The 19,194-nt window shown below is 42.6% G+C and overlaps 1 protein-coding gene across 3 annotated transcripts in view; it reads right to left on the bottom strand.

The window, feature by feature from the left end:
- Positions 1-19,194, bottom strand: part of LOC134460770 (rho GTPase-activating protein 6) — a 48,998-nt gene that overhangs the window by 7,931 nt on the left and 21,873 nt on the right. For all 3 annotated transcript variants that reach the window (XM_063213308.1, XM_063213309.1, XM_063213310.1), the window contains exons 3-8: positions 13,792-13,863; positions 10,381-10,679; positions 3,371-3,566; positions 2,403-2,458; positions 1,805-1,955; positions 1,138-1,286 (exon numbers count right to left, since the gene is read on the bottom strand). In XM_063213308.1, coding sequence (XP_063069378.1) covers positions 1,138-1,286; positions 1,805-1,955; positions 2,403-2,458; positions 3,371-3,566; positions 10,381-10,679; positions 13,792-13,863 — 923 coding nt within the window. The remainder of the gene's footprint in view (positions 1-1,137; positions 1,287-1,804; positions 1,956-2,402; positions 2,459-3,370; positions 3,567-10,380; positions 10,680-13,791; positions 13,864-19,194) is intronic.

Here is a 19,194-nt window from a genome sequence, read left to right as displayed (position 1 = left end):
TGCATTCAAACACACCCATCCACACTTTGTCATGGGGGTTTGTTGTTAGTCATGAAACTACTGCCAACACTGGGATAAGCTTCTTGTTCACTAAGCTTGGTGGGATCAGCTATATTTGCTGTGAATCTGCATGACTGCATGAGTAATAACAGAAAAATGGTCTTACTCTGGCTTCCTCACCACAAAATACCCTTGTATCGGCCCTGCCGCAGCTAAATCGGTAGGGCACTGCATTGTTAAACCAGGGACCCGGGTTTGATTCCGACCCGAGGTCATTTCCTGATCCCATCTTTCTCTCCCACTCGCCTCCTCTCACCATCTCATACCGTCCTCTCAAAAAAAAGGCACAAAAGCCCCTATAAATAATAATATAAAACAACATTGCTTCTCAGGGCAGAATAATTAAGAGAACTGATGGACTGCAATTCCAGCAGAACAAATCATATGCCACAATGTTGCTGACTTCTCTTCATTTTAGTATAATCTTTGCTGTCCCTCTTAAATGATGTGTACCTGTATGACTGACATACAGAGTTTGATAATCAAATGTAGCTTACTTTGATTCTAATTATGTATTGTTTATTTTAAAGTTTACATTTTCTTTGACTCTAATTACTTAATGTTTTCTTTATTTCTTTATTTTACTTTATTTTTACTATATTTTACTTTTATTTTTGTGAAGCACATTGAACTGCATCTGTGTATGAAACACGCTGTACAAATACACTTGCCTTGCCTTTGTACTCATGCCTATCTTTGTGTATTTTGTAGAGCCCAGTAAACATCCACCGAAGACAAAAGGTCTTGTATCACGTGCAAGTAAACTGTACTTGGGTATAGATAGGTTTCCTGTTAACGAGCATTCCCGCTGTGAGGAGGGGAAAGAGGCTAAGAAGCCAATAACCTGAGTGCATTTCTTGAGTGACAGCAGTTTCCAGGCAGGACAGTAAAGAGTGTGACAGGAAATGAGTGAGAGAGAGAGACTGGGGAGGATCGGGAAATTACCCGGATCGGGAATCGAACCCGGGTCGCCCACGTAGCAGTCCAGTGCCCAGCCGACTAAGCCACAGCTGGGCCTAAAAAGGAAACCTATCTATAAAAGCTGACTCTACAGCCCGTCCTCAGCCCTCTCCTCACCTCGTGTCCGTCTGTGCTGTGGGAGTCGTCTGCGTGGGCCGCTACTGTGGCCAGGAACTCCAGGAGGCGATGCAGAGTGTCGCAGTTGCAGGCGGGCAGCAGGTAGAGGAGCAGCTGCATACAGCTAGTCTGCTCCGCTGGGTCCAGAGCTGGACATGGTCACACAGACAGACAGGGGGACAGACAGAGACAGACAGACAGACAGACAGACAGACAGACAGACAGACAGACAGACAGACAGACAGACAGACAGACAGACAGACAGACAGACAGACAGACAAACAGACAGGGGGACATACAATATAATCAGGTCAAACAATTTTACTCTTTGGTTAGTGTAACATTTTACTACTCTCTCTGCTCCGTGGGGTCCAGAGCTGAACACGGTCACACAGACAGTCAGACACAACCAAAAAGTCAGAAAATGCGCGCACATCAGTAGCACAGGTGCTGGACCAAACAAAAGGTAGCTGAAGGGAAATGATAAAGCTCCGCAACACTGTTCTATTCTCTCAAACAAAATGTTTCATTTCACGACAATAAAATAACATTAGCAATTGTTAATATTAATTATCAACCGTTTTGCTGACTATTTGTACTGCTGCTCAGACAGTATACTTGTGATATAGCCTGGACCGGGGAATGAACAAGATTACGTGGCACTCACACATGCAGTTGATGAATGCCGTGTACAGCTCTTTGGTGAGTAGCGGGTCAGGCATGTCACGCAGGAACTCCTTCAGCAGCGCGGCCACGTCATGGACGCTGTGCTCCTCCTCCAGCTGCACGTCTATGCCCTGGTCGAATTCCTCTCGTAGCTACATAATCATCACCAGGAAACAACAGCAACAACATCAGCAGAGCTCCTCTCCGCATCATTACCGCTTCATTGTCAAAAATCTAAGTAACAAGGTTAGCAGGGAAGTTTGAAATTGCGTGTGTGACCAATGTGTCTCCGATGTGCAATTAAACTAAGCACAACAATACCTGTAAGACAGCTGCTACGTTTGCATGAGACATTTAATTCGGAATTAACTGACTTTAATTCTGAATAAAGATTAATTCCGCTTTGAAAATGTCATGTAAACACATATTAATTCGGAATTAAAGAAAAGATCAAAGTCAACTCGACGGAGCTATTTAATTCTGAATTATTAATTCGGAATGAAAACCGTCATGTTAATGTAGCAATTGACAGTAATCACACACACACACACCAAGACTTAAGAAAGTAAACAAATACGCAGCTAAGAAATCGGTCATACCTGTCTCACCCGCTTCTTTGAGCTTCCCACTCTGAAAATCCCAACTGTCTGCAAACCTGTTAAGATATTGACACAAGGAAAATATATTTTGTATATTAAGTGTATTCTCCTATTAGTTTAAACACTACAACTAAACAGTGTTTAGGTAAATGTATTTTGTACATAAAGATGTAAAAAACGGGTGTCAAGAAAAAGTCAGGTTTAAGGGGTGTAACATCATCTCCCCAGGTGCTGGTGACAGCAGTCTAGTAAATTAAATGTTGTACACTTGACTTGACTTTGAATGGAGCAATGGAACAAATGCTGCTGACATATCAGAATAGAGTATATTCTGCACTTTGCCCCTTGTGCATCAATTGTTTGTATTTAAGTGTGAGAAAAAGCTCAGTTACTCAGTTTCTATTTGTTTGTTTTATTTCCAAGTAGAAACCCATGCACTCATCTTCTTGCTTTAAGCACCTCATCTTCTGAGGTTAGATGTACAGCGTCATGATACAAAAAAAAGAAATGGGGCTAGTAGAATAGCTGGATGGTTAGTGACTCAGGAAAACCACTAGCCACAGTGTCCGGCAAGCGAAAAAGTGAATGTCAAGCCCCGGTACTAATGTACTTAAAAAAAAACTAACCCTACTTGGCATCTGCTCTTGCTCTGTATTTCCTGTGGACTTTGTATCTGCTAGTGTTGTTGGCTACGATTGTGTCCTCGATTGTAAGTCGTATTGATTAAAAAGCTTCTGCCAAATGCAATAATAGTAAAAATGTAATGCAACGCAAAAAAGAGCCAAGTCTGTGTTAAGGTTACGGAGGTGTGCCCTATCTCTCCAGGTGCTGGTGGCAGCAGTCTAAGTGAATTATATTTTGTATTTTGTATTTGTGTATTCTTTTAGTACTTTGACTGCTGCGATGGTGACAGAAAAGAAAACGAAAGCGTAAACAACACGTGTGTTAAGGTTGAGGAGGAGGTTTACCGAATCTCTCCAGGTGCTGGCAGCAGCAGTCGACCACGCGGGGCACCTGCCTGTAGATGGGGTTGAGGCTGAGCTTCTTGTCCCGCTGCTTCTCCTTCTTGCTGGGCGGCTCGGCGGGCAGGGAGAGCTGTAGGGCCTCCAGCAGCCGCGAGTCACTGTCGTCCAGGTCCGTGATGCAGTCCACAGACATCCCTCCCTGGGGCACAGACAGGCATATAGCATGAATTTACATGACACTTGTCTATACTATGCACATCTTCATGCACTGTCATAAAGGGCTGTTATGCAGTCCACAGACAGGCATATAGCATGAATTTACATGACACTTGCCTATACTATGCACATCTTCATGCACTGTCATAAAGGGGGGCTTAGCACATTTTTTTTACACGTTTTGGGTGAACACTAACAATTTTATTTTTACGCAAAAATAAAAAGAAGTGTGAGCAAAAAAATCCTGGTTTGAAGCGGACTTTTTCTCGTCTTCATCTGGTCATTTGGTTGTCTTTGGTCCCAGGTCAGACGTTTTTTGGATGTGCGTGCTTCAAACATCTCCTAGAACTTGTGACACACCCTGTACTGCCGACTACTAATGCTCCTATTCCATAGCTCAGACATGGCTCTCTGCTGCAGACACACAGCGTGTATGGATTAGTGGCGTACCTCATGGAGAGACATCTCTGCAGATTTATTTCTCCATGATTTATGCACGTTTTAAATCCTTAATCTGTCACACATTTTTGTGTGTGCTCATGCATATGTCATAGTGTCACACAACAATGTCATGTCATAGAACAAAGTCATGAAAAGTCAGGAAATGAATGATTTCCATTCCAGTGTCAAAACTGTAGTTCATAACTTTCGACAGAGATTTATGGAGGGATGGATGTCTGTTTTACATGACAGGGAATGGCTGTTACCAATGTAAGTAAATGGTCTTTCCAGTGGAGGTACCGCGCCTTTTGGACTTGGAGCCTGGTGGGTGCGGAGGTTCCAATAGGTAAGCAAGCGAGGGGTACTCACACACCTTAATGCAGATGCAATCAGGCGCGGAGTGGCCATCGGGAGATCGGGGACTTGTCCCGGTGGGCCGCGGCCGTAAAATGTAATAATGCGGCCGCTATGAGTTTCCAACTGGCCCTGAAATGTCCCGAATGTCTCGACAAGCGCTGGTTTCCTGCTCTCCGCAGCTCACTTTTAAAATGAGATAGACTAGCCGTTATATATACGGTGTACCAGACGGCAATACCTCACTGACGGTGTCAAACAGTAAATTGGCCACACCCCTTCTCTACTGATAATTTCCATACACCGTAGATCGCGCAAGTTTACTAGATCTTAGTGACACAGTTTCGTTTTCAGTATTAGACAGGTCATCAGCTGGGAAAATTAGGCCTTTTGTCCTACCGCACTTTTCTCTGTGGATTACTGACCAGAAGCCCTATTGGAAGAAATGTAAACATGGGGCCACGTCAATTTTTGCTCAGAATTCAATATGGCCGCCATTTTCCAAAATTACTTGTTTTCATGCATTATTACATTGTACTATAAGGTGATATTCATGAACGATGAACTACTTTCAGCACTATTCTGTCCTAATTCCTTACATACATGTTTACAAAGGTTGACTAAACTAACAGAAATGAAAATAAAGTTGGCCACCTTGCAAAATCCAAAGGAAAGTGCTGAAAATAATGATTGAAATGCACATACAGAGTCTATGGCTGCGAAAATTAGGCCTATTGTCCTGTCAGGGTTTTCACAGTGGATTACAGACCAGAAGGCCTATTGAAAAAGATTCACCAGCTGGTTGCCATCTCAAATGTGCTCCAAAATTCAAAATGTTCTCTGTTTTTCAGAATGGCAGACTTTCATGTCAGTGTATGTAAAGAAGCACACTGGCCACACACACTTGAGAAAAGCGCACTCAGGCACACGTACACACACATACAAACGCACGCACACACACACACAAACGCGCACACACACACACACACACACACACACACACAAGCGCACACACACACACAAGCGCGCGCTCACACACACACACACACACACACACTCACACATACACATACACGTACACACACACACACACACACACACACACACACACACACACACACCACACACACACACACACACACACACACACACACACACACACACACACTTTGGCAGGACAATATGCCTTTTTTCAGCAGTCCACTGTGTTTGTGAAATTCAATCATTTGACAACATTCCTTTGGATATTTCAAAGTGGCAAGATACAGGGGGTGGACAAAATAACTGAGACACCTTTCATTTTAGAGTTGGAAGTTTAATGGCTCAAGTGGACCAGCCTGTTGGCCAATCTTCATTAAGCACATTGCACCAGTAAAGTGAAGTGTGAAGGTTCAATTAGCAGGGTAAGAACACAGTTTTGCCCAAAATTTTGCAATGCACACAACATTATGGGTGACATGTCAGAGTTCAAAAAGGAGAAATTCTGTGTAACTGTTGCATCTTTGACCGAGACAGCAAGTTTTTGTGATCAAGAGCCACAGTATCCAAGGTAATGTCTGCATTCCACCAAGAAGGATGAACCACATCCAACGGGATTAACTGTGGATGCAAGAGGAACTAAATGACACTAAAATGACAGGTGTCTCAGTTATTTTGTCCACTCCCTGTACATATATTCACGCCTTTTTCTAGACAACCTTTATACTCATGTCTGTAAGGAAATAGGACAATTTAACTGAAAAATAGGTCATCTTTATTGGTAATTATGGCCTTACAGTATTGAGAAAAATGTGTGAAAGTCTGCCATTCTGAAAAACAGAGAACATTTTGAATTTTGGAGCACATAGATGGCCCTAAGTTTTCATCTTTTTCAATAGGCCTTCTGGTCTGTAATCCACTGTGAAAACCCTGACAGGACAATAGGCCTAATTTTTCGCAGCCATAGACTCTGTATGTGCATTTCAGTCATTATTTTCAGCTCTTTCCTTTGGATATTGCACGGTGGCCAACTTTATTTTCATTTCTTTTAGTTTAGTCAACCTTTGTAAACATGTATGTAAGGAAATAGGACAGAATAGTGCTGAAAGTAGTTCATCGTTCATGAATATCACCTTATAGTACAATGTAATAATGCATGAAAACAAGTAATTTTGGAAAATGGCGGCCATATTGAATTCTGAGCAAAAATTGACGTGGCCCCATGATTTAATTTCTTCCAATAGGGCTTCTGGTCAGTAATCCACAGAGAAAAGTGCGGTAGGACGAAAGGCCTAATTTTCCCAGCTGATGACCTGTCTATATTTGAAGAACCTGTGCTATTTAGATTGGTTACCAAAAGATGTAAATATTAATAAGTTATGATTTATTTTCCGATTTCCACATGACTGTTACAGTTTACAGTCTGCCAGCCCAGATTCACTTGCTCTGTGGTTATTGACTTGGGTTACGAACAGACTCCACCAAGTGGTAAGGAAGAGAACTGCAGCTAACAGACGCAGTTTTGTTTTGATGGCATTGATTTGTTAGAACTACTGGTCCGGTATATCTCCTTATACTCGAAATAATATTATTATCATACATATATTTATATGTGGCACATTTAGGATGTAGCCTATGTAATGTCTGAAGAAATGGAACAAAATAATTACCACACAAGATTCTGATGTGACCAGTGCTGGGTGTGTAGACTAAACTGTGGATTAAAGTGGAGTGATTGCTAGAAAAGACATTTGCTGCAACGAAGACAGCGTTTAAAGGTAGGCCTACACCGTTTAATACATTTTGTTGACTTATGGTTGTGCTTTGAAGTAGCTAGGGTTGGCTTATTTGCTGTATGGTGGGTTTAATGCACAATGTAGACAGACTTTTTGTAAGCTATAGCCTACTCTTCTAAAAATCCCCACACTCAAAACTTTGTGCCCATGCTCATCCTGTCTTCCTTAAACGATAATTCAATAGGCCTACAAACTGTCAAAATGACAGTGGAGTGCACATTTGCATGGAACAGTAGCATGATGTATCCTAACCTGCAACTAGTTCTATTGCTTTGGACTGTGATGATGGCTGCAGTGGTGTAGTCTACTTTTTGAAGTGGGTATACTGTATATTTGAGCATTTTTTGATGTGGGTATACTGTATATATTTGTGCTATTCTAAATAATGGATCAATCAATTTTGAGTGGGTATACTGTAATCCCTGAAATTTTGAAATGGCTGCGTATAGGCCTACCTGCGTTTTACGTAGGGCCTAGACTACACCACTGGCTGTGCATTTCATCAAGGTGTAGGCTACAATTCTCCACTTCAGGTTGACATTTTGACAACACTAATGTCCACATGTAGTACGATTGTAGATTTGGTGTTTTTTAGTGTTTTTGGTTAGGAAACCATGTTGTTCGCTTTGTTTTTATTTAGATTTTTTTAAAGGGCCGCCAAGTGGAAAATTGTCCCGGTGGGAAAAGTCCTCCCACTCCGCCCCTGGATGCAATAGTATACAGTAGCCCCTTAATGCACGCCGTACCTCCTGTGGCACACTGTAATAGACATTGAAAGTTAACTACTGTAGTATTACACTACTGTGACAGTGCACGGGGCCTTTAGTAATACATTACAACTTGGTCATAGCCATGCTGGTAACAGCTCATTCATAATGCCGTGTCTTAAGGGGTTAATTGCATTTGAGACTGTGACCGAAACCTTTGCCCTTCACTTTGGGTAGCACTTTTTTGCTTTCTAAAATGCAATAAAAGTTTATTTATTTAATGTATCCTGTATTCATCCAGGATTGTCCCATTGAGACAAAGAGTCTCTTCTGCCAGGGAGAATGCACATAGACATATAATAAGGAAAATAAACTTACAAAAAACAAGAGCACACTATTGCATCTGCAATTTGAGGAAATGGAAATGTGCCTCTTGCAGCAGATTGCACGGGAGGATGTACTCAGTGGAAGACGTTAGCTGTTCACAGGACAATAAGGTCCTTACCTTAAGCAAGGTCATAAGCTTTAGACTTGATTAGAGTAAAGCTACATAGGCTCTCTTGGGCTCTTTGCCCATTCACCTATAGATCCCCCCTCTCTACTAGTACTAACTACTACTGTACTGTGTTTGCACTGTCAGGTAGGGATGCAAATTAGCGATTAAGTCATTAATCATTAGTTGATAGCCTTATCGATCGACTTACGATTAATTGATAAGCTGCGTTTTCCCACAGAAATCTCAATGTTTCTCGAAAAAAAAAACTAAATCTAAAAGTTTAACTTAAAAATTGAATTAAAATACAACATGTAAATAAGTTCTATTTCAATTCTTTAATCCAAAGGTGATTTAAATATTCCCACTAATCACACCCCTCTTCACACACACTCTTCACATGCCCATTTCACCTGGGTCTCTTGTAGGTTGAATTGTCGATTAATTGCGATTAATGTTTTTTAATCGATTAACGCATTGATCGATTAAAGTCGATAAATTGATGAATCGTTTGCATCCCTACTGTCAGGTGAACCTTTTCTTTCAGATCAGAAAATGTCATCATTTGGGGACCAGAAAAATCTGCCACATCACGTCAGATCTTAGTCATAGGTACTAGATGGCTACCTGTTCTATGGTTTCATGTGTTTTTTTTCGGGGCTTTTATGCCTTTGTTGATAGGAAAGTGGAGATTTTGACAGGAAGTGAGGAGAGAGGGGAGAGAGATGGGGAACGGTCATCAAATGACTCGGGCCGGAATGATCGAACCGGGGTCGCCAGCGTGGTAACCCAGTGCATTACCGTTAGGCCACGGCCATAGTTTCATTTTTGTGAAGCCCATGAAATTGCCTTTGTGTATGAAATGTGTTATAGTATACTATAATAATAATAATAATAATAATAACTGTATTTGTATAGCACAATATCATACAAGGCGTTCAGCTCAAAGTGCTTAACAAATGGATAAACATCAAAGTTGACAATAAAAATACTTTACTACACTATACTCTACTACAAAGAAACATGGCTAGTTGTAAGGTAACTGGACTGCTTGCAGAGTGAAGATCGTTCAACTCTCAACAGCTGATTCACTTCTGAAACTACAGTAATGATGACTTCACCATCAACATCCAAATCTAGACAAGGCCTTTTGATGAAAAGGGAAACATTTTCAGTCTCTTACGAGAAGTCCAGTCTCCTAACTGTACAAGTTAGCCCCTTCCTGACTCTACATGATCTCGAAGGAATTGTATTGTGTCTATTTTCTCACGCAAACCAAAAGCTGAACTGAAACTGGAACTGAACTGAAATTGCGTCCAGATTGCGACGCATTCCCTTTGACACACATGCGCAGTCGTCATGCTGTCTGTGACAGGTTAGGATTAGGGATGGTTTTTATCAGGGCACAAATTTATAACTCAGAAACATTGCATTACTGACAGGTTAGGTTTAGGGATGTCTTTGGTAAGGGCACAGCTAGACCAATCAGAAGCTACGTATCTATGTGCTTTAGACAGCAGGGAAAGCGTTGGAATCTGGAGGCAGTCTCTGATGTTGGTTTGCGTGAGAAATTGGACACAATTTCTCGAGATCAGGCTCTCTGACTACCATGATCTGGAAGGAATGGGCATCTACACACTACTGTAGAGAGAAGGACATCTCATACCCGTCGGAGACCGCGGAGTCGAGCCTCCAAGGTAAAGAACAAAGAAAGAAAAAAGAAAGTTACCACACAAATTAGGCCTCCTGACTACCATGAATGAACATCTACACCAGGGGTTCCCAACCTATTCCAACTTGGGGCCCACTTGAAACTGTTCCGGGCTCACCTCTGACCCAATAAACAATACAACTCAAATAAACATTCAACAGCAACACACACACACACAAATATTATTTTGATTAGTAGAAAATGATTTCAAGGCCCACTTGAAATACTTTCAAGGCCCGCCGGTGGGTCGTCCCAGCACACAGTTTGAGATTAAACCGATCTACTGTACACAGAAGAGATGGGCCTTCCATCCTTACCCGTCGGCGAGCGCGGGGTCCAGCCTCCGGGGTGCCCGGGGTGACGCTGGTGCCGTCGCTGGGGCTCTCGGAGGTGGAGCTGAGGGAGGAGTTGCTGCTGGACAGCTCCTTGTTGGGCCGCTTGGAGGTGAAGGGCAGGATGGAGGAGAACAGGTCAGAGGAGGAGGAGGAGGTGGTGGTGGTGGCGGTGGAGGTGTCTCGGTGCTCCTCTCCTCGATGGCCGTCATGCCGCTGCTTGTGCGCGCGGTCGTTGGCAATCACCTGCAAGAGCGGCATGCCGAAAGCCTGGGGCACAAACTCTGCAGCGGGGTGGGGTGGGGTGGGGTGGGGTGAGGGGGGGGAAGAGGTTGATAAATGGGGTGATAAGGAGACGAGTGTGGAGGGAAGAGGCGTTTTCAGTTGGGATCATTATCACTAGCCGGGATCGGATCCGTTGTCACTCATCAATCACCCTGTGACAGCAAAGCCATGATAGTGTCTCGGATCGCTCCCTGGTTAAGATTTAGTGCAGCAGACTCGAGCTGATTTATTTCAGTTCAAGCTTTCATGGTCAAAATGGCAATGCCTTATTTTCTTTTATAGTTATCTGCACTCTGAATACGACAGCACATGTTGCAGTGTCAATTCAACACTTAGGGTGGGTTGCACCAACATAGCTTAACTTAAACCTAGTTTAGGCCTAAACTGAGTTTAGTTAATCCATGTTTAAACATGGTTTAAATTAATCTGAGATGTGTTGCACATCTTAAATTTAAACCTGGATTACCTAAACTGGTTTAATCAAGGATTAAAGTAGATTTGAATATGTTCATCAGCCAGATGAGAGAGGACTCTGGGGGTGTGCAAAAGATTCGTAATGACAACGCAATGCGATGCTTATTTTCACAACATACTCCATAGATTCATGACAATCGATTATTTAACAATAATAAAAAATCTATTTGTCACTGCTTCATTTTGTTCATTAGAGAAGGTAATAGGCAATATTTCTGTTGTGATGGAAGATGGCCCAGATACTAAAATGCTTAAATAAGATGAATTGACTTATGAAAGCTACACAGCAACTGACAAATAAGATGTATTTTTACACATTTACTGAAGTAAATATCGCAACGCATCGCAATAGTACATGAATCGCAATGCATCGTGAAAGAATTGCATCCTGGCATATGCATTGAATCGTGAACCCTTTGCCAATAATCATCCGGGAACCCAATACACTCTAGGCTAGTACAGTATGAAATCAACTCCCTGAGTGTTGAATTGCATTGAATTGAGATTGAATTGAATAGAGACTGAATTAACACTGCAACGTATACTATGCAGAGACAGAGGAGAGGGCCTGAGATTTCCCCAGACCCATGCAGGGCTAGGAATCTGGAATCTGAGGAAGGGTGAGAGGTCGAAACGTCATCATGCTTGCCAATGAATGAATAAAAAAAAAAAAATAACTGAAAGAAGAAAAAAATCCAAAGGAGTGTGCGAACATTTTTTCCACAAATACGTAATTTTTTGTTCAGCACCAGGGATTGTGCAAAAGTAACTCTCTACAAGCTACTCATGCAGGGCTAGAACTAGGGCCATGATAAGTAAGGAACCTCTCCTCTCTCCACAGTGTTTTTGTTATTCCTTCGGCTGCCTAGCCTAGCGACGACTGTGAAACTTGCATTCCAGTGTACATTGTTGCACACGGGCTGACGCAGAGCGATCGCTCAAGCTGACCTTTTTCCTTTTTTTACATGGCGGGATTCTGTATATTTTTGCACACGGCTATGTCGGTATAAACAGCTTGAGCTGAGCTGATGTCTGCACCAGAAAGTTACACAAAGTTATACAGATCAAAGGCTACAGCTTCTACTACTGTCGGTCCACTGTCCAGGCAGAGGGGGAGAAAGCACTGCCTCAGCTTAGGCAGAACAAAGGGTAACACTTCACTTGACGCCGGTGTCATAAGCATGTCATTACAGTGTCATAACAGTGTCATTGCACAGTTATGTACGTGTCACAAACATTATGTCCATGTCATAAACATTTTAGGCTGTTGGCCTTAAGTGATATTCGGTTATGGCAAAGACAAGTTGACATGGCATTGGACCTAATGTTTACGACTTATCTATGACTGTGTCATGACACTATTATGACACTGTAATGTCATGCATATGACACCGGCGTCCAGTAAAGTGTTAACGAACAAAGACTCTGGGGGGAGTCATGTTAACTGCACATATGACAACAGATGTGTTATTAAACTGCGTACATTAGAAGGATGACGCCTGATACACAGTAAACGTAGCAGTGTTAATTCAACGCTTAGAGAGTTGACCAAACACTGTGAATGTTAAATGGACTCACTAAGTGTTGAATTAACACTGCAACAATACTGTGTATTCTTTAATGAGTAGAAGAATATAACAGTGCTATTGTAGAGGTAGTATTAGTATTAGTATTAGTACTAGTAGTGCAGTAGTAGTAGCAGCAGTAGCAGCGGTAGCGGTAGCAGCAGCAGTAGTAGTGGTAGTGGTAGTGGTAGTGGTAGCAGCAGCAGCAGCAGCAGCAGCAATAGTAGTAGTAGTAGTAGTAGTAGTAGTAGTAGAAGTAGTAGTAGTAGTAGCAGCAGCAGCAGCAGTAGTAGTAGTAGTAGTAGCAGCAGCAGCAGCAGCAGCAGCAGCAGCAGTAGTAGTAGTAGTAGTAGTAGTAGTAGTAGTAGTAGAAGAAGTAGTAGTAGTAGTAGCAGCAGCAGCAGTAGTGGTAGTAGTAGCAGCAGCAGCAGCAGCAGCAGCAGCAGTAGTAGTAGCAGCAGCAGCAGCAGCAGTAGTAGTAGTAGAAGTAGTAGTAGTAGCAGCAGCAGCAGCAGCAGTAGTAGCAGCAGTAGCAGTAGTAGCAGCAGCAGCAGCAGCAGCAGCAGCAGTAGTAGCAGCAGCAGCAGCAGCAGCAGCAGCAGCAGCAGCAGTAGTAGTAGTAGTAGTAGTAGTAGTAGTAGTAGTAGTAGTAGCAGCAGCAGCAGTAGTAGTAGCAGTAGTAGTAGTAGTAGTAGTAGCAATAGTAGTAGTAGTAGTAGAAGCAGCAGCAGCAGAAGTAAGCTGTAAACTAGCTGTACGCTGCATAAGCTCTGTTAGTGTCATACAACAGCATCACAATCACTAACTTGTGCTGTTGCACTACAAGAATGTGTTGTTGCTCCTCTGGGATGAGCGTTTGGAATGATGTGGTCCATTTGGTTTAAACAAGTCTCCTACCAGTAAAAACACTTTAACTTGATGAATTGGATATATCTGGGGTGCATTTCTTGAAAGTTGTTAGTCAGTTAGCAACCTGAGCAATGGGAAAATGCATCGTAAACAACAAAGTAGCTAACGTAGTTAGCAACTATGCTTTCGAGAAACGCACCCATGATGTCATAGACTACTATACCTTTGTCTTTACTCTTCTCTTTGGCTATGGAGTCAAACTTTTTCCTCAAGGACTTCTTCCGTTTTTGACAATCTAAAATTGAGAAAGCAAAATGATATTATTAGTCAGTGAGCAAAATATAACATGATGCTAATAATTAAAATAATAAAAACATATTTGAACAAAAGAGCATGTGATTGTTCATACTCAATTTTAGGCAAAAGTAGAAAAAAAACACAGAAGGTATCCAACGGCTATGACAATAAATCATGGTACTTATATAAGGTTGACATATATTGCAAGAGTTATGCCAAATACTAGGGCTACGTGACAGAGAACACCAATGCAGGTACACATACTGAAATGTGTGCCCTATTTCCGCCCTTTTCTGTGCCTGTGCTGACAAGAGAGGTGAATGTTACAAAATATTTATACGGCCAATGTACCTTAACATACCCTCCAGCCCAAATATACCACTCATTGAGTTATACCTGTGTGTGTGTGTGTGTGTGTGTGTGTGTGTGTGTGTGTGTGTGTGTGTGTGTGTGTGTGTGTGTGTGTGTGTGTGTGTGTGTGTGTGTGTGTGTGTGTGTGTGTGTGTGTGTGTGTGTGTGTGTGTTTACGCCATGACTCGGGATCTTGCATGCACTTACAGCAAGCGCTCTCTGTTTCTCTCCCTCTGTGTGTGTGTGTGTGTGTGCGTGCGTGTGTGTGCGTGTGCGTGTGTAAGACACTTTAACAGGGCTCAGGGGAGGAGCAGAGAGTTATGAACCGTACACAGATGCGGGAAAGAGGGTCGCAACGGAGCAGAGCAGGGCAGATGAGAAACAGAAATGATGATGGTCCTGCCACAGCAGGTCAACACAAGCACACTCAGCCACAGGCAACAAACCATTCACAAACATGAAGACAAAACCCAAAACAACATTTCATCTGAACAGATCCAAATCAAAACACCAGAGAAACTCTATCTATCTATCTATCTATCTATCTATCTATCTATCTATCTATCTATCTATCTATCTATCTATCTATCTATCTATCTATCTATCTATCTATCTATCTATCTATCTATCTATCTATCTATCTGAGGAGTAGGAGGAGGAGAGGAGAGGACAGTGGAGGAGTGAAGAAGAGAGCAGAGGAGACTAGTTACACAACTGTGAACCCATTCATCCAAGCATGCATGCACGCACGCACGCACGCACGCACACACACACACACACACACACACACACACACAGTTTCACACACATTCACATCACAGTTTTTCTCGATTGATTTGGCTAATTTCTGATGACATTCCTATAACCATTGGGTCATTTGGCCAAACATTCTTACACTTCAGTTCAGATAACTAGCAAAATGACATATACCTCCCAAAACACCTCATTCTTCCATCAGTACTAAACCTTCTCCCATATAAATACAGCCAGTACCATAAAAATTGCATAGATCCTTCACAATTGCTTTGGCTCATTTGCATTCAATTAGTCCTCCTGTCAAAATAAACTAGATGGTTCAGCATAATGGATCCTCATCACCTGCTCATATCGCTCCAAAAACAGTTTACCCTTGTGTCAAAACTAAATTCCTTCCTCACATATATCATTAGTACCCCCAAAATACATTGTCCCTTTGCCATGGTGTAAGCACTACAAGTCAAAATGGTTAGATGTTTTGTCTACGTTCAGCTATCAGATTTTGACTATGTATAAAAATGAAAAAGTGAGTGAAACCATTGAAGTTTGACAACACAGACAATTTACCAAGGACATTTATCAGTAACTTTTTTTTTTTAACTGTAAATTCATATACCGAAAGTAATGCCCATATATTACAGGTTTCTCATGGGTTTGGCTCATTTCTCAAAACAGAGATAACATTCTCAAAATAACATGGACAAATCCCAAAATAACTAGCAATTGTTCAAAACAGAATGTCGTTTGGAAAAATGAAATTAGCCAAATTACAGAGGAAACTGTAGTATACACGGTTGTAAAATAATTTTCAACAAACTAGTAAAGTTACAATATCATCTGCCCTATAGTCATGAATTTACTGCTAAATGAAATTCTTAAAATATTAGGTCCTTGACTGTTTTGACAATTGTGTAGACTACTTTGCTTATGATGGCTTACACAATGAAATCATGCTGACATGTTTTGGAGAGGTTAACCATTACACTGGGAATTGTTTAATTCGTTCAGATAAGCACGATAAATTTATTTGGAAAATGTGCTAAATGTATGCTCAATGTGTCAACTGTAGGGTACCTGTACATAGCCATCTACAGAGATGTACTAAATATTTGACACATGTACAAAGCATTTGATATTTGATGAAAGCAATGAGAAATGCCATTCTGTTTAGGGAAATTGCAAGTTGGTTTGGGGATTTGTCCGTGTTGTTTTGAGAATGTCATCCCAGTTTTGAGAAATTAGCCAAACCAATCCAGAAAAGCAGTAAACCACAGGCCTCAGTTGGTAATTTCCCAGTCACGGCTGCTAGCAGGTCACACTAACAATAACATTAACAATAGCTTCGTTTTTAACCTTTGCGTGCAGGACCGCTGACAGCTTTGGCCGGGCCCAGGACAAAGTCATCTGAAAGGGACCCCCAGCCCAAAAGATACAATGTAATGAGGACCCAATTCTGGGCCCCTTCTCTACCTGGGCCCGGGACAACTGTCCCCTACTTGTGTCCCCCTGTTGGCACCCCTGTTCGCGTGTAACCACTCTGCCTGATGATGACATATGATGAGGAGGACTGAATGTAGCTGAGTCAGAGATCTGCAAGGCATGTTAAACGACCCCAGAGCCCCGTGTGAAAAAAAAAATTCTGAGAAACAGGAGATTAGAACACTTAAGAGCTAACTGACTCCAGAGCATGTGGACTAGCGCGGAGCAGATTTGATTTGATCCTTTGCCTTTCCCTTGTTTCCCCTTGGTCAGCACTGGCTATGTGGCCACTATGATACTCTCACATCAAACTAGCACAGAAAGGATAAGTAGGGCGTGCGCGCGCGCGTGTGTGTGCCGTGAGACTCAGGGTCTTGCATGCACTTGCACGCTCTCCCTGTGTGTGTGTGTGTGTGTGTGTGTGTGTGTGTGTGTGTGTGTGTGTGTGTGTGTGTGTGTGTGTGTGTGTGTGTGCGCGCAGGCCCGTTGCGTTAAGGTACGCAATGTAGGCAGTTGCCTAGGGCCCCCGAGTAGGTGGGGCCCCCAAGGACGACAGGCTATGGACCCAACAGCAACGACCATTTGAAATATTTTATAATAAGGCAATGCCATCTTTATGAAGGGCTCTGCTGCGAGGGAAGCAACAGCGCCTCCCTAATGCCCCCTGCTCGAGGGGGCCCCCTTCCAATAGGTTTGCATCAGCGACAGCGACGTGAAAATGTCAATTGCCAAAAGGTGCAACGACAAATGTAGTCAAAGTACCCCCATCTCGAGGGGGCCCCCCTTCCAATTTGTTCAACCGTCAAATCCAGCGCAAATACAAACTGAAGATGAAGCTACATAATCTCTCACTGGATGTTGCGCAGACGCCAGTTTATATTACATTTTTGGTTCAAGACAGTTGCTTTTAAAATAAAAGTTAATCTTGAAGGCGACATATTAGGCTACTCTCTGTACTGCAACCAAACTGTCCCAGGCCAGTTGACATCGCACAGACAGCGAGATGCTACAGTGTTATGTTTTCAAAAACATCCGTGAAGCATTATCCATGTGCTGTAACAAGCACTGGGCAAACGTCGATTGTTCAATAACGCACCTTTTCTCGACACGGAACTGTTTTGAGTGTGGACAAACGCAAGAAGAAACGAATGAACAATGTGCATATGCATATGACCAATATTTCGGATAACACGAGTCACACAAGTGCGCTGGGATAGCTACATTGTAGCCCACTTTCTTGCTATTATATGGATTACACATTGGAATTTGGGAACTTGTGGATTACAGTGAGAGGTTGGGATACATTCTGCGGTCAAGACAACTCAAGGTAAGGGCACCGGGGTATTGGTCCCCTATAATTGACACAGCTGTGTCAACCACGGAGTAACGTAGGTGGTTGTTCAGTGATCCTTGGTCGCTAGCCTATTTGTGTGTGCTGTGGTATTACTAACACAAACATTTGGATTGTATTTTCAAATGCGTGGTGGATGCAATACGAAAGAAAATCTCGTCGGGGAGACCCCCCCTGGCTTGGTTAGAATTCTTACTAGGCCTACCAATATCACATCCCCCCAAACCCCCCACTGTGCCTGCTCATTCGTTTTTCAGCCTTGAGTTTCTGGACTAGGCCTATTGTTTTATGAGTCAATAGTTGGTTTTGCACAAATGGAGCACCCTTGGTTAGATTTTAAAAGTGGTTGGAAAGATTAGACCTTTCTTTATTTGTGATTGGCAATGCAGATCATGATTTTCGTGGTAGGGTCAAAAAATCTGATTGGGCCATATACTCTCATGTGAGACAGACAGACCAGGTTAAACTGAACATTCAATTAGCCTACTTCATGAGCGGAGCCTACTGAATGGAATGGACTACCGTATATTTGCCCAGGTCTTTCTTCATAAAGTTTCATAAAATGAACTGTAGGGACTAGTTATCATACTAGATTGCATTTCCTCACAGGAAATGCTGGTGTATGCTTGCTCTTTATGCATTCATTGCCCTTCATGCATGTGTTGCCCTGCCACAACACTGTCTATAAGGTGACTTCTTGTTTGTTCCATTAGATTTCTATGGTTTCTGTGACATTGTGTTGTAATGGTAGGCTATGTGACAATGACTGAAGTGCCATCCAAAAATTGTCTGGCCCCTCCGCGAAACCCGAAACAGAAGTTCTGGCGCCGTGGCTACTCCCCCCGATCCCCCCCCCCCCCCACCCCCCCCGCTTAAAAAAACAAAAAACCTAGGGCCCCGACAACCCCTTTGCCTAGGGCCCCCAAAATCCTAGAAACGGGCCTGGCTGTGTGTGTGTGTGTGTGTGTGTGTGTGTGTGTGTGTGTGTGTGTGTGTGTGTGTGTGTGTGTGTGTGTGTGTGTGTGTGTGTGCGTGTGTGTGTGCGTGCGTGTGAGTCTAGGTATGTATGTACTAAATGTACAGGATCAATGCATCCACAGCAGAAGTGGGCAAACTCAGTATGGCAGTATGCAGGGCAGTATGTATGTATGTATATAGAATATGTTTTTATTTGTCATTGTGATGTATTTATGTATGTATTATGTATTTATGTATTTATGATTGCATGCATGCATGTATGTATTGACATACAGTCAGGGGCGGTTCTAAGGGGTGGCAGGGGGTGGCATTTGCCCCCCCAGAAATATGATTTGCCACCCCAATTATGAGCCCTGATTGTGACCAATAGCCTTAATGCTTGACATCATTTCAGACATAGACCTTTAGGTTGCA

Source organism: Engraulis encrasicolus, chromosome 13, assembly GCF_034702125.1.
Source record: "Engraulis encrasicolus isolate BLACKSEA-1 chromosome 13, IST_EnEncr_1.0, whole genome shotgun sequence".
Classification (NCBI taxonomy): domain Eukaryota; kingdom Metazoa; phylum Chordata; class Actinopteri; order Clupeiformes; family Engraulidae; genus Engraulis; species Engraulis encrasicolus.
The sequence above is the reverse complement of the archived record's forward strand: the minus strand, read 5'-3'. Positions and strand labels throughout refer to the sequence as shown.